Raw genomic sequence first — 14,055 nt, 5'->3', positions numbered from 1 at the left:
AAAACCTTGGTGCAGGGGATCACAATTCAGATGTGGATTATGATGTGAGGAGAGCAATCCCCTGTTGGGGCAAACCATACAGGGGCTGATCAGTCTTAAAACCACCTTTTACCATGCCATGGTCCTGATCCAGACCTGGGGTCCTATGCACCTGCCTGCTGTTTGCAAGAAACAAAAGCTCTCGGGAGCCCATTCACTGATCTCCAAGCATCATGCCTGTTTGGTCCCTACAGTTAGGTCCCAGCCCTTGCTTTCAGCCTACTATCTTGAGCTATTAAAAATGAAGGGAAAGGAAAGGAAGAGGTGGTAGTATCAAAGCAAACAGATCTGATCCATCCAGCACAATCAAGCGTGAAGCCCTCCACTGTAAGGCTCCTCCGAATGGATGGAGATCACTCTACATGAGCGATGCCTGCACAGAACTTACCAGCGAGTTCTGCCCCACCGTGACGAGAACAGGGAGGATTTAAATTTTCGTTCTCAAGCACAAAAACATCAGTCCTGTGACTGAACAGTTGCCCCTCTCTTGGGAAATGTGCTTTACCCTAGTACATTGGAGAACATGATAATGCTGTGAAATTTCCACTTCCACCCAGAGTAGGCCACTTGCCAGTTTTAATCCAGGTTGTCACCTGCATATGGAAGCAGGTCTCTCATTAGCTATCTTCTTGCATCTGGGAAGCTAGGGAGACTCAACGTCATCGTAATGCCACAATTATGGGGATAGAAACATCCTGCTGAAGGAGAGGGGAAGGGAACAGGTTTCCTTCCACTCAGCCTGCAGGGCCCAACTCTCACCTGGCCCTCCCTCTGAGTCTACATCATCTGCCATCCACCCCACAGAAGGAGAGGAAGAGTGAGAACAAGGCTCCTTCGGCTAAGCAGCAGAGTTTCCAGGTGGGCTGACAGCCTGCCTTCCCTATAATCCAGTCCAAGGTAGAAGGGCTGTTCCTGGCCTGGGAATGGTGGCTCTTGGCTAGCGCAAGCTGCCCCCAGCCTGGGTAATAGTGCAGCATGTGCCCAGCTGAGCCATGTGCAGCGCTGGCTGCCTCTTTCTCCCTCCCACACTCCTTCCTTCCTTCCTTCTTTTGAGGGGATGGGACTTGGGTGGGCCAGGGGGGCAGGGCCCTTTTAACTTCCAAGTCCACCCCTGATTCTCTGCTGGGAGGAAGCCACTGAAAGGCAAAACGTGAAGGTTAAAAATAAACAAGTCAGAAATAAGGCACTGACTCCCCCATACTCTTTCCCCTTAATGTATGCCACACCCTTCTAACATTTCAAAAAGGAGACGGGAGCGTTCCATGCACCCACAAGCTCACAGCCAAGGATCACGGTGCAAAGGTGCCCCTCCTGTTGCACCTAGATCGGCTGCCACTTTCGTTTACTCAGTCCATACATTGGCTGAGTCCAAAGCAAAGATTATCTTTGTTCTTTTGGATATATCAGTAAATACAATTAACCATTCAAACGATACCTCAGCCCTTGTAGGCTGTTTACCACGACATCTTAATGTCCACGTGCCTGAGTCTGCATATATGAGCACTAAAGACAAGATTCATCTTCCTCTCCTTCCTGCTAAGATTTATCCTCTAGACTGAGATTTGGCCCTAGAGAACAAGCACCTCACAGTATATTCATAGGGTGCCCGCAGAGGGCTAAAATTAAGGACAAAACTGGGATTTACCAGGGAGAGGGATCAGAAAGCCAGGTATAAAGGAACAGCTGGAGCAAATGGAGTATTTGTGCCACTTCTTTCCTTCTGCGGGAGAGAGGAAAGCCTTTCTGCTGTATAAATGTTTGGAGCCGGGGTAAATTCCAAGCGCCAGAGTAACAATTAAAAATTAAAGCTATTTGTCAAAAAGCAAACGAAACTAACACCAACTCATGGCTTTCTGCAATGGAAGCTTAGGCTCCTGCCCCTGCATCCTAGTAGGAGAGAATGCCGTATGGTGTAGGGTATCTCAGGCAAAGGGGCTACGTCAGGCTGGGAAGGCTCTCGCTGCCAGATGCCGAAGCAAATTAATTGATTTACCCCCCACTGCAGACCTTGCGTTTGGTAAGAGCGTCACATTGGAACAAAACACCATTAATCTTATCTGTTTTCTTTTCTCAACTTTCGTGCTTTGGAGGAGGCTGGGGCAGCCTGACAGAGAAGACCACACAGTTTTGCTCTCTTCTCCCCCCTCCCCTGACTCCCCTTGGCCTAAGCGGATTGATCCAGGCCTTATCTGATGGGGGGGGGGGGCTTGCTGGGGAAGAAGCCAGCAGAAAACAAAACAGGAGACTAATTGCATTACAGGCCAACTAGCACAAGTCCAACGCCTGGAGAGCGACATGCAGAGGAGATGGCGAAGTGTGGATGTTCTGGTGCAACGCAGCAGCAGCAACAAACTGCAACAGCAAATAGAAAGGTGTGCTGCTAGCAAAGAAAGCACACGGTTTGCTTCAAAAGGACCGGGGCTTGTTTTCCAGCTGCAAACACAAATTATATTTTTTTTTTTCATTGAAGGCTTTCAGCTGTATGAATTCTCCCTCGGGGGCATTATCATAATTACCGTATGGAATTCCTTGCCACAAATGGTGATGATGGCCACTCAAAAAAGTGGCTTTGAAAAATGGAGATTGCGGGTTAAGAGACATGAACCAGGTTCAAGGGCAACGTCTCTGAAAAAAAGAAGGCTAAGGATATGCAAAAAGGGAAGAGCATTGTCTGACGGAGACAGAGAGTTAGGCTAGATGGACCTTGGTCTGACCCAACATGGTAAAACTGGCATGTTCCCAAAATCTTGTGCACGTCATGGCCCGAAACTCTTCCCTTCCATTTTCTTTTTTTCTATCTTGCAAAATCAGGCCTGATGAAGAGTTCGGAGGAACTCAAAACATTAACACTGTTTTGCATCATTTTGGTTGGTCCTAATAAAAGGTATTATCTGGATTGTAGATACAGACATAGCCTATGTGAGGAAGGATTTGAAAAGGGAGCAGATAAATTCTCGGAGAACTGGTCTGTCAACAGCTCTCAGTCATGGTCAGCAAAGTAGAACCTTTATATTTGGAGGCAATATACCTTTGGGTGGTGGAACATTAACAATTTGAGATACGCAGTTGACTCTACGTTATTGGCAGAAACGAGTGAAGACCTGAAACAACCACCAACGAAGGTTAATGAAGAAAGTGCCAAAGCAGGATTACAGCTGAACATCAAGAAGTCAAAAGTAATGACTACTGTGTAATCACACAAAATTAAGGATGACAATGAAGAAATTGGAATTGTTAAAATTTTCTATTCCTTGGCTCAATCGTCAACCAAGACTGCGCCCAAATCTGAAGGAGACTGAGACTTGGAAGAGCAGCCATGAAGGAACTTGAAGAGATTCTTAAGGATAAGGGTGTCTGTTTCGAGACCAAGAACAAAATAATCCACACTATGGTATTTCCCATTTTGATGGAGGCAGGGTTTTTTTTCTGGAAAAATAGGTGCTGGAACTCTCAAGAGTAAGAAACACATAGGATTCTTTGAAATGATATTATTTTCAAGCACTATTGCTGAGTATTTTCAAGAGGTGCCGGAACTCCATTCCACGGCATTCCCCCTAAAAAAAAACCCTGGGTGTAGGAATGTGAAAGTCAAATAGTGAAGAAAGTTGACCGGAAGAAAACTGATTCATTTGAAATGTGGTGCTGGCACAGAGTTTTATGGATAGCATGAATGACCAAAAAACAAATAAGTGGATTCTAGATCAAATCAAGCCTGAATTCTCCCTAGAAGCTGAAATGATGAGGGTGTCTATTATACTTTGGTCACATTATGAGAAGACAACAGAAAAGACAATAATGCTAGGAAAAGTAGAAGGCAGTAGGAAAAGAGGTAGACTCAAAATGAGATGGCTCAACTCAATAAAGGAAGCCATGTCCTCCAGTTTGCAAGATCTGAGCAAGGTTGTTAATGATAGGACGTTTTGAAGGTCTTTCATTTACAGAGATGCCAGAAGTTGGAAGTGACTTGACTGCACATAACACACAGAGAGACACATCTTTGAGTAATCTATCATAAGGATAATCATCAAAGAAAGATCATGATCTGTTTGGTTTTGCTTGTGAGCTTCCAGAAACATCTAGCTGCTCACTGTTAGAGGCAGTGTGCTAGGCTACATGAACCTTTGGTGTGATCTAGCATGCTAGATTATATGTTTGCATGATTCTTGTTTCAGATCACACAGCATCCTTTAGGCTTCAGTTGATCAATCTATAATATGGATACAATTGCTGGCCTACCTTGCAGGACTGTTTTAAGGATGAGAACACGATAATAGATACAAAGAGGTTTTGAAAAATCTAAAGCACTATAGAAATGCTGCAAAGATTATTTGACTTAATCTACTACAGCCAAATCAACCAAGAGCCTTGTGGCAACAGGAGACTGTTCACTTTGAGGGACCACTTGAATAGGCAAAAGACAGTCCTGGAGACTGGGTTTATGTTTGGTCTGGGTCTGACTGTTGCGTGGAAGTGCCAAAAAGGACTCTTGCGGAGGGGGCTGCGGTGGCTCTCAGCAGCCTGTGCACCTTAAAGACTTGCAGGTTTATTGGGGCATAAACTTTTCTGAACCATCGTTCACTTTTCCAGATGCAAGATATTGGTTTTAGATTTTTCCTGCAGCATGAAGACATACCTATGTGCACAAATAGTTCCTGTTAAGTGTCTGCCCATTGCAGAGGCACAGGTACACCACTCAGGACAAAAAGATGGCAACTCTGTGACAATCAAAACCCTGAGATGCAGGTATACTTGAGCAGTGAATAACAGAGGGATTTGCTCATTTATGCAGGGCCATCAAGGACGGCTGTGCTGCCAGCATGGGTTCCTTCACTCCAGGGGCCCCCAGATATTCTTACAAATGATGGGCACAAATGTAATCAACTGGGAAGGCTTTCGATGGACAAACCTACAGGCCCCTTGATGTCTTCGACATCTTCCAGCCATTGTGTTTACAATCCCTTGCTAATCAAGGCAAAGGGAGCTTGCAAAAAGGATCTGGTTAAGCCATTATCACCTCTGAAGGAGGAGGGCTCAAGTAGCTTTGATCCCCCTCCAAGGGAGCTAATTAGCATCTCAAAGAAGGTGTCAACTCCTTCTGCAGGGTCCACTTCCCAGAGCGCTCTTTGCCTCTTGCAAGCAGGCCTTTCAGGTTGCAGCCCTCCCCCTCCCCTTTGCTTTAAAGAGGCTCTGGATTATACCCAGCTCAACTCAAAGGCCTGAACTGCTGGCAATAACGGAAAGAATTGATTTCTCCATCCCGCGGAAGGGATAGAGGTGTGAATTTGAGAAGATACTAGGACGCACGTTCCAATGAAAGTATAGCATTTAGGCCTTTGCATACCCATCAGCTGGGCCGTTTCCACACTACTTACCTTCATCCGGAAGGCTGAGGAACATCGCGGGAAAAACACGGAAGATAGCGTTTTCTCACACGAGTTTTGCGCGATGTTGCGCAAAACTCACACTTACCTTCCGGATGAAGGTAAGTACTGTGGAAATGGCCCTTGTTCCTGCTGACCTGGGACAGCACCTAAATTGGGAGCAGTGTCCCTGGTGAATTGTTTCATTATTTTGTCTTTGGGGAAGGTCTGGTTAAAATTTTGTTCATCTTGTTTAATATCTTAGTGTCCATCTGCCAAAGCTGCTATTTTTTCCAGGGGAACTGATCTCTGTATTCTGGAGACCAGTTATAAGTCTGGAATTCCTCCAGAACCCACCTGGAGGCTGCCAGCCCTAAATAATAATAACAACATAATAATAACATTAGATTTATATACTGCCCTTCAGGACAACTTAACACCCACTCAGAGTGGTTTACAAAGTATGTTATCAGTATCCTCACAACAACAATCACCCTGTGAGGTGGGTGGGGCTGAGAGAGCTCTGAGAGAGCTGTGACTGATCCAAGCTCACCCAGCTGGCTTCAAGCAGAGGAGTGGGGAATCAAACTTGGTTCTTCAGATTAGAGTCCTGTCACTCTTAACCACTACACCAAACTGCTCTGCAACTGCTAAAGGACAGTGGCCTCCAAGAATGGTCAAAGGCCATATGATGTGGTTACCTCACTAAACTAAGCAGAGCTTTTTTAAAATAAATATTTATTGGTGCCCAAAAAAACCCTCAGACTAAAACAAACCAACGTATCTCATGCTGGTTAAAAAAAAAAGCACTATTAACAAATCTATACATAGGCGTCTATAAAAGGTTTCAAATATCTGAAAATAAATCCATATGCAATTGCTGTCCATATGTGACATGTTCAAATGGAAATGAATTTTGGCAAGTGGGCTTTTGTCTTTCCAGTGCTGTAATATAAGTTTTTTTAGTGACTGTAAGGACATGGAGGGTCCATTCATTTAGATTCCAAAAGACAGGCAAATAGTTTAACAGTACATTAACATCCTCAAAAGTAAATGAGTATTCTAATACAAAAAATTATATGCATAATGATTCCCTTCCAACAGGGCTGAATGACTAAACATGTCCGAAGCATAGGCTTAAGATATGCACCTTGTTAGTTACACAACCAACAATTAGACACTGTGCTTAAACTTTTAGTAAAAAGGCGGTGGTTTCTCCTATATCCTAAACATGATTTTTTTGTTGAATAAGTTACAGCTTAAGATCCATAACTGCAACAGGTATAATATGGCTTAATGCCTTCATCCATTGCTTTAGCAGAATTGGATGCTCCAGCTCATTATTCCACTCATCTCTAAGTCTCTGTGTACTATATTTATTGATCGACATCAAATATTTATATACAAATATTGTAGGTTTCACTTCCTTTATTGATTCAATAAGACTTCCCAAAAGGGGGGGGGGGAGATTCTGAAGCACTCAAAACTGCTGGGCCATATTGGGTCACCAACTAAAGTTGCCAGGTCCCCCTATCCTCCCCGCCCCGGGTGAGAGGTAGGAGGCCTAGCACTTAACTTGCGTGCACGTGCTTCTGGCATGTGTGATGATCTCACCGCACGAGCCACAGGCCACCCTGGGAGCACTCCCACACTCTGCAGAGACCCGATCCTGGATAAGTGAGCCTGGATCGGACAGCTGCAGAGCATGGGAGCGCTGCTCTGCAGCAGCCCAATTCAGGCCTGATCTGGGCCTGATTCAAGCCAATTCAGACCCGTTTCAGGCCCGGATCAAGCTACTGCAGCGTGCAGAAGCATGCCACATAGCCCAGGAGCACACTATGTGGCCCGGGAGTGCACCCCCGGTGGCGTGTTCCCCCCTGCCAGCCAGGTAAGCAGGTAAGAGGGGTGGAGGGTGGGAACGGGGGATCCCCCGCCCCCAGCATGGGACTGGCAACCCCACCAGCAACATATGTTGCAATTGTAAATAATGCCATTTGGCAAAAGTTAGCAGCAGTAGCAACAAAAGCTGGCAAATCTCATTTAGACCTAAGATGAGAAAATGACAAAATCTCATCATGATCAGCAATCAATTGATCATGTCCAAGCCTTCCATATAAAAGATTTCTTCCCAGGTTTTAAATCTGGATTGGATTATAATGTAAGTTTAGAATGTGAGAACGGGTCAAACTGATATTGTCATGATTTTATACGCCATATTTCTCTAGCTGAGGAGATTGCTGGAGGAACAAAATCCGTTTTAATATAAGTAGACCCTAACGCATTCCCAGTTTAAAAGTGGCTCCAAAAAAGGAATCTTCAAAAGAGCTCAAAAAGGATATTCCAACTGAAAGCCGAGCTACAAGTGACGCCTGACAGGAGTTGGCCACGTGTCAGGTTCACGCAAGTTTCACAGGGAACTGTAGGCACCTTTTCTGATGACAGCTCAGCTTCTTCCCAGCTTATTAAAAGCAAAGCCTGCCGGCCGCGGGGTACAGGAAGCTCACCTTCTGCCAGCCCAAGGGAGCCCCTGGCAGCTACCGCCGCTCCAAGCCCTCTTATCCCGTTTCACCAGTGGCTGGCAAAGGGGTCCCCTGGCAGCCAAGACAGTGAGGAGCGCTCTGCTGGTGGTAGTGCAGGAAGCTTCCCACGCTTCACACACTCTGCACCTGCTTTGCTCGCCCGGCATTTGTGGGCCCTTCCTGTCTCTGCCTCGTCGCACGGAAGAAGCCTCTGCGGCTCCCCTCCCAGCAGGCACGGAGCCGCAGAGGCTTCCTCCATGCAACGAGGGAGCGAACCGTAGCCTGCTCGGCCTTTGTGGGCCCTTCCTGCCTCCGCGCCTGCTGGGAGGGGAGCCGCAGAGGCTTTCTCTGTGCGACGAGGCAGCGGCAGGAAGGGCCCAGAAAGGTCAGGCAGGCTGCAGTGGGCGTGGGGCCTGCAAGGCGCGGGAAGCTTCTCGAGCCACCCCGCCCCGCCTCCTGCTGGATCTCGCGTGGCTCCCTGGTCAGGGCGGGAGGGGAGCCACAGAGGCCAGAAGGAGTGGGCTGCCACCGGCAGGCAAAGCAGGCGCGGGGTGTGTGAAGCGTGGGAAGCTTTCTGCACTGCTGCCGGTAGAGCGCTCCTCACTGTCCTGGCTGCCAGGGGATCCCCTTTGCCAGCTGCTGGGGAAACAGGGTAAGAGGGCTTGGAGCAGTGGCAGCTGCCAGGGGCTCCCTTGGGCCAGCAGAAGGTGAGCTCCCTGCACCCCACCACCAGCAGGCTTTGCTTTTAATAAGCTGGGAAGGAGCTGATCTGTCACCAGAAAAGACACCTACAGTCCCCAGCAAAACTTTCGGGAACCTGACACGTGTCAACTCCTGTCATGCGTCACTTGTGGCTCGGCTCTGTGTGGAGCGATCCCAGTAATTTATACATGTTAACAAATATGCCTGTTGATAGGCACTAAGGTCTAGAAAACCAAATCCTCCTTCGTTAATTGAAAGCTGTATCCTCTTTAAAGAAATCTTAGGTGGTGTTGAACCCCAAATAAAATTCCAAAACAGAGTATTAATTTTACAAGTATATCTACAAGGTATATGAAAAGGGATTTAAGCTTGACATTTGCCCATAAAAAGAGCCTTGCTGAATCAAACCAGCGGTCCATCCACTCCAGTATCTTCTTTCCTACGGCAACCAGCCAGATGCTCCCAGAGGCCCTCCTATCAGAGCACAGAGGCCAAAGCATCCCCCCTCTCCCCCCTCCCTAGCAACTGGTATTGAGAAGTACGTTATCTCTGAACAAGGGTTTTTGCCATCCTGTCTAATCTCCACTGATGGTTCTGTCTTCCAAAGATGGTTTAAAATCCTCTTCTAAGAGTGTACAAGTCGTGGGGGCCATCACTACACATTGCAGCAGTGGGTTCCATAAGCCATTTATGTAGTTAATTGTATGAAGAAGCACTTCCTTTCGTCTGTCCTGAGTCTACTGGCCCCTCAACTTCATTGGGAGCCCTCAATTCTACTATTCTGGGAAACTGAGAAAAACGTTATCTTTTCTTTCTTTACTTTCTTCATAACTCAGTGAAATTCCTAGGTCAATCTGAGAACTTTTTCAAATGTGACAACTTGGCTCAAATAATAACAGATAAGAAAAGTGCAGTGCCAAATTCATTACACATTTCTTACTAGACAGACAGACAGACAGACAGACAGACAGACAGACAGACAGACAGACAGACAGACAAAGAAAGAAAGAAAGAAAGAAAGAAAGAAAGAAAGAAAGAAAGAAAGAAAGAAAGAAAGAAAGAAAGAAAGAAAGAAAGAAAGAAAGAAAGAAAGAAAGAAAGAAAGAAAGAAAGGAGGGAGGGAGGGAGGGAGGGAGGGAGGAATGAATGAACGAATGAATGAATGAACGAACGAACGAACAGTGACTCCAGGTCAGGTGGAGACCTGAACCTTTTATTTTAGACTTTAGCCATTACTGACTCGTACAGGTGTGCCATAGTAGTAACTTCTTCCTATCATTGTTTGGTCACGGCAATGTTTTATATCAGCATTTCTTGCTAAGCAAAATGGGAACCAGAAGAGCCTGAGTAACTTACCAACACAATTGAAGGACAGCTCTTGCCGGCAAAAGAGTGAGCAGCCGTCTCCATTGACCTTGTTCATGTCATCACACTCCTCGCCAAGGTCTCTGAACATGAGACAAAAGCACAACCAGGCGTTAGAAAGAAAAGTGCTGCAAAGATTCAGAAAGAACATTATAGGAGAAAAAGACATTTTTTTAAAATTTCCCCTGGAGCCCAGGGCACATAATACAACCACCCTGCCAATGCTAACCAGGTCTGGATGTGGTCAGGGTTTGCATGGGAGGCCACCAGGAAATCCTATGTAAGCCACTGAGCTGAAACGTATAAAATGACAGCAAAGAATGAGTTGTGATCTGAGTAGTCCCCAGTTTTAACCTTGCCCCTTTCCACATGTCCTTAAAGGGACGGCCCACTCAACGAATGCTGGCAGCTTTTCCCCTTGACTCCAGATTTTTCCAGTTTCAAAATGGTTGGAAGCCGTTTGGCTCCTGTTTTTTCAGTGCCTTTCTGGGACCAAAAAAACACGATGGGGTGAGGTCAGAAGTCATAATGTTGTGACATCAGAAATCGCGCCATGAAGACACGCTTGTTCCATGAGTTTTACACAATATTGTGTGTGTGGTGCCCTCAAGTCAGAATTGACTTATGGCAACCCCTGGAGGGGTTTTCATGGGAACAGACTATCAGAGGTGGTTTGCCATTGCCTGCTTTTGCAGTCCTGGTCTTCGTTGGAGGTCTCCCATCCAATTATTAACCAAGGCCAACCTTGCTTAGCTTCTGAGATCTGACAAGATCCGGCTCACCAGGGCTATCCAGGTCAGGGCTTGTGAGATGTTAAAGAGAGTGAAAAAGGCCCAGGTTAGGTTGACAGTAGATGGTCAAAATTCATTTTAGTTCTGTTGCTACATTTTTAAAAAATTAAATAGTAAGCTGCATCCAAAACCCTAAACTCAATGAGGGTGGGGCTGGGGTGTCATGCAGGGAAAGGTGATGATGTCTCACAGCACAACGATGCTAACGGTACTACTTCTACACACCACTGAGAATTGCGCTACATGGTATTTTTATAGTCACAATCATGTGGTTTTGAAGGGATGGGATATTCTCCAAATACTGCAATGGAGACTGACAATGCAGTAAAGAGATTTTAGTGCCAGTTTATTGCTTCCCATCTCCAGGAGTTAAAGGAAGAAGTTTTACACATGAGTTTTAAAAGAAGCCACCATGTGTGGGCCAGCTGACAGCTCTAAGGCTTCAGCCTGTTACCATCAAAATGAACACCAGAACCTGAATCTCTGGACCAAAACCCAAGTATCCAACACAGGATGCAAAAATGCAAGCCAACCAATTTATTTATTTATTTAATTTATACCCCACTTTACTCCCCAGTAGACATCCACAGTGGCCTACAAAATGACCCCCTTCTCTAGTTTATCCTCACAACATCCCCGTGAGGTAGTATAGGCTGAATGTGTGGGACTGACAAGCTTCCATGAGGCGTGAGGATTCGAACCTGGTTCTTCCAGATCCCTAGTCTGACATTCTAACCACTATACCATGCTGCATTTTCCTCCTCCTCCCCTAATGGAATAAACATACACACAGACTACAAACAAACAAAGGGTGGTGAAACTGTCCCTTCTTTTGTATTCAGATATTAAAAGACACACACACACACACACACACACACACACACCTTTTAATCTGCAAATCAAAAGGAAGGACTAAAGTTCTTTCAGCTCCCCGCTCCAAATATTTTTTAAAGCAACATCCGCGTATCTCAGAAGGAAGAGCTTTTGATCACTGGTGGGCACCTTCCAAGGTGTACATAAATTAGAGAACAAGTAATTTTTTTAAAAAAAACTCAATTTACTGTTATTGATTTTTTAAAAAAATGGGCTGGGGGAGAAAAAGCGGGACAGACAGCAGAGGAAGGGGAAATGGCTTGAGAGACCACAACCTGCATCAGAGTCCGAACGGGCCTCCCTCCCCCGATGCGCCCAGACTCCTTTGGGGCTGCACAGCGAACCTTGCTTTGAGGTTGCCCTGGAAACCTGACCTCCTGTGTGGCAGCTGGAATACAATCCGCCCCAGCAGAAAGGCCTCCTTGGACTTCTCACTTGACGACAGCACCAAGACACTGGAAACATTTTCTCTCTTTTTCTTGTCAGCAATTAACACCCAGAAATGATTTTTAGGGGCTGGGGGAAGCAGGGAAGAGGGAATCGGACAGCAGGGATGCCACGAACTTTAATTAAATGCCGCCTTCGTATGAGTCACCGGAACTACGAGACCCTTCCTCGATATCCTCTTTAGACAAGGGTGGCACTGGAGGCAAAGCACAAGGCCACACTTTGCTACGGGCACACCTCCCCATCTCTTCCTAAAGCTAAATACTTTTAAGCTATACTGACTCTATGGGAAAGGAAAGTTTAATTCTCTCCCATGAAAGGTCATGGGACTTAAAGGCTGCAATCCTAAACATGCTTCCGAGGGATAAAGCCCCTTTGAACGCAGGGAGAGGATCAAGTGAATTGCTGGTGGAAGGACATTACAAAGAGATCAGGCAGCCAATAAGGGGCCTGCTTCTTGGAATGTCAATCTCGCCTCTGGAATGGGGTCTCCTGGCTAACCTTAACGCCTACAAAACCTTGTGCATAAACTAGTACTAGCTTCCTATCTACCTGGCCAGATGATCACTTTCTGTCCTGCTAGTCTCCCTAAGACTTACTTTTTGTGGTAAAAAGTAATTTTACCATAAAAAGTAATTATTTGTTAATAAGTATAACCAGAACCAAGGAGAGCTTAAACCTGGGTGCAGTTTTGGAGTGGACAAGGGCTACCAAGCTGAAACTTACTTCCAACAAGATGGAGGTGCTACTGGTGGACAGACCCAGGAAATGGGTATTTTCCTGTTCTAGATAAGGTTGTTCTCTCCCTAAAGGAGCAGGTTTGTAGTTTGGGGGTGCTCCTGGATCTGGGTCTCCTGTTAGATAAACAGGTGGCAGCAGTTGCCAGAGGTGCCTTTCACTGGCTGGTGAACCAGCTGCAGCCCTTACTGCAGAGGAAAGATCTTGCCATTGTGGCATATACCCTGGTAATATCTAGATTAGACTACTGCAATGTCCTCTATGTGGTGCTGCCCTTGAAGGCTGCCCAGAAGCTTCATTTGGTACAGACTTTTTTGGCCCAAATGCTGACTGGAGGGGGTCATAGTGACCCTTTCACTCTAATCTTCTTCCAACTGCAATGGCTCCCAGTTTTCTTCTGAGCCTAATTCAAGATGCAGGTATTTAAAGCCCTATATGGTTTGGGACCAGCATACCTTAAGGACCTACGTGCTCCATCGGATCATCTTCAGAGGCCCTGCTTCAGGTGCCTTCATCATATGAGGCTAAATGGGTGGCATCTTGAGAAAGGGACTCCTCGGTTGTGGCACCAAAACTTTGGAACTCCCTCCCCAGGGAGATTCATCTGTCCTCCTCTATTGCTGTCTTCTGCTGTTTGGCACACCCCCAGTAATTGTTACTGGCCTTCCTCCCTGTTCTTTATGTTGTATGTGTGTGTGTTTACTGAATTGTTTTTATACTATTTTAAATGTTGTTTTAACTTTAAACTGTTTTAAACTGTTTTAAATTTTTTGATAGTCTTTTAATGTTCACCAACACCTTGGGAATCCTATCATACAAATGTTTTAAATAAAGTAATTAATAATAAATATTCCTTTCTAGTGTTACTGGATTCAAACCTTATTCTTCTATGTGGGGATAATAATGGCATACTTTGTAAACTGCTCTGAGTGGGCATTAAGTTGTCATGAAGGGCGGTATATAAATCGAATGTTGTTGTTGTTGTTGTTGTTACTACAGCAGATCCACAAGAGCTACCCACCTGAAACTATCTTCTTAGCTTGCATGCAAAGCTAGGCAGGGGGTGTAGTTCTCTTTCTCTCTATGCAGGCCTACTAGGAGCAGGTCCTTCAAAAATGGAACCACTAAAATTGTAATTGCCTAGGGGCCCACAACTGAATTGAAGGTCCCAGCCCTTGGGTTGAAAACCACTGCTGTATATGATACAAAACAGATCTATAA

At 45.7% G+C, this 14,055-nt stretch overlaps 1 protein-coding gene across 1 annotated transcript in view; it reads right to left on the bottom strand.

Moving 5' to 3' along the window:
• The window catches only part of PAPPA (pappalysin 1), a 286,686-nt gene that overhangs the window by 168,974 nt on the left and 103,657 nt on the right, over positions 1-14,055 (bottom strand). The window contains exon 9 of the mRNA XM_054998574.1: positions 9,977-10,068. Coding sequence (XP_054854549.1) covers positions 9,977-10,068 — 92 coding nt within the window. The remainder of the gene's footprint in view (positions 1-9,976; positions 10,069-14,055) is intronic.

This window comes from Eublepharis macularius, chromosome 14 (genome assembly GCF_028583425.1).
Source record: "Eublepharis macularius isolate TG4126 chromosome 14, MPM_Emac_v1.0, whole genome shotgun sequence".
Taxonomy (NCBI): Eukaryota; Metazoa; Chordata; class Lepidosauria; order Squamata; family Eublepharidae; genus Eublepharis; species Eublepharis macularius.
The sequence above is the reverse complement of the archived record's forward strand: the minus strand, read 5'-3'. Positions and strand labels throughout refer to the sequence as shown.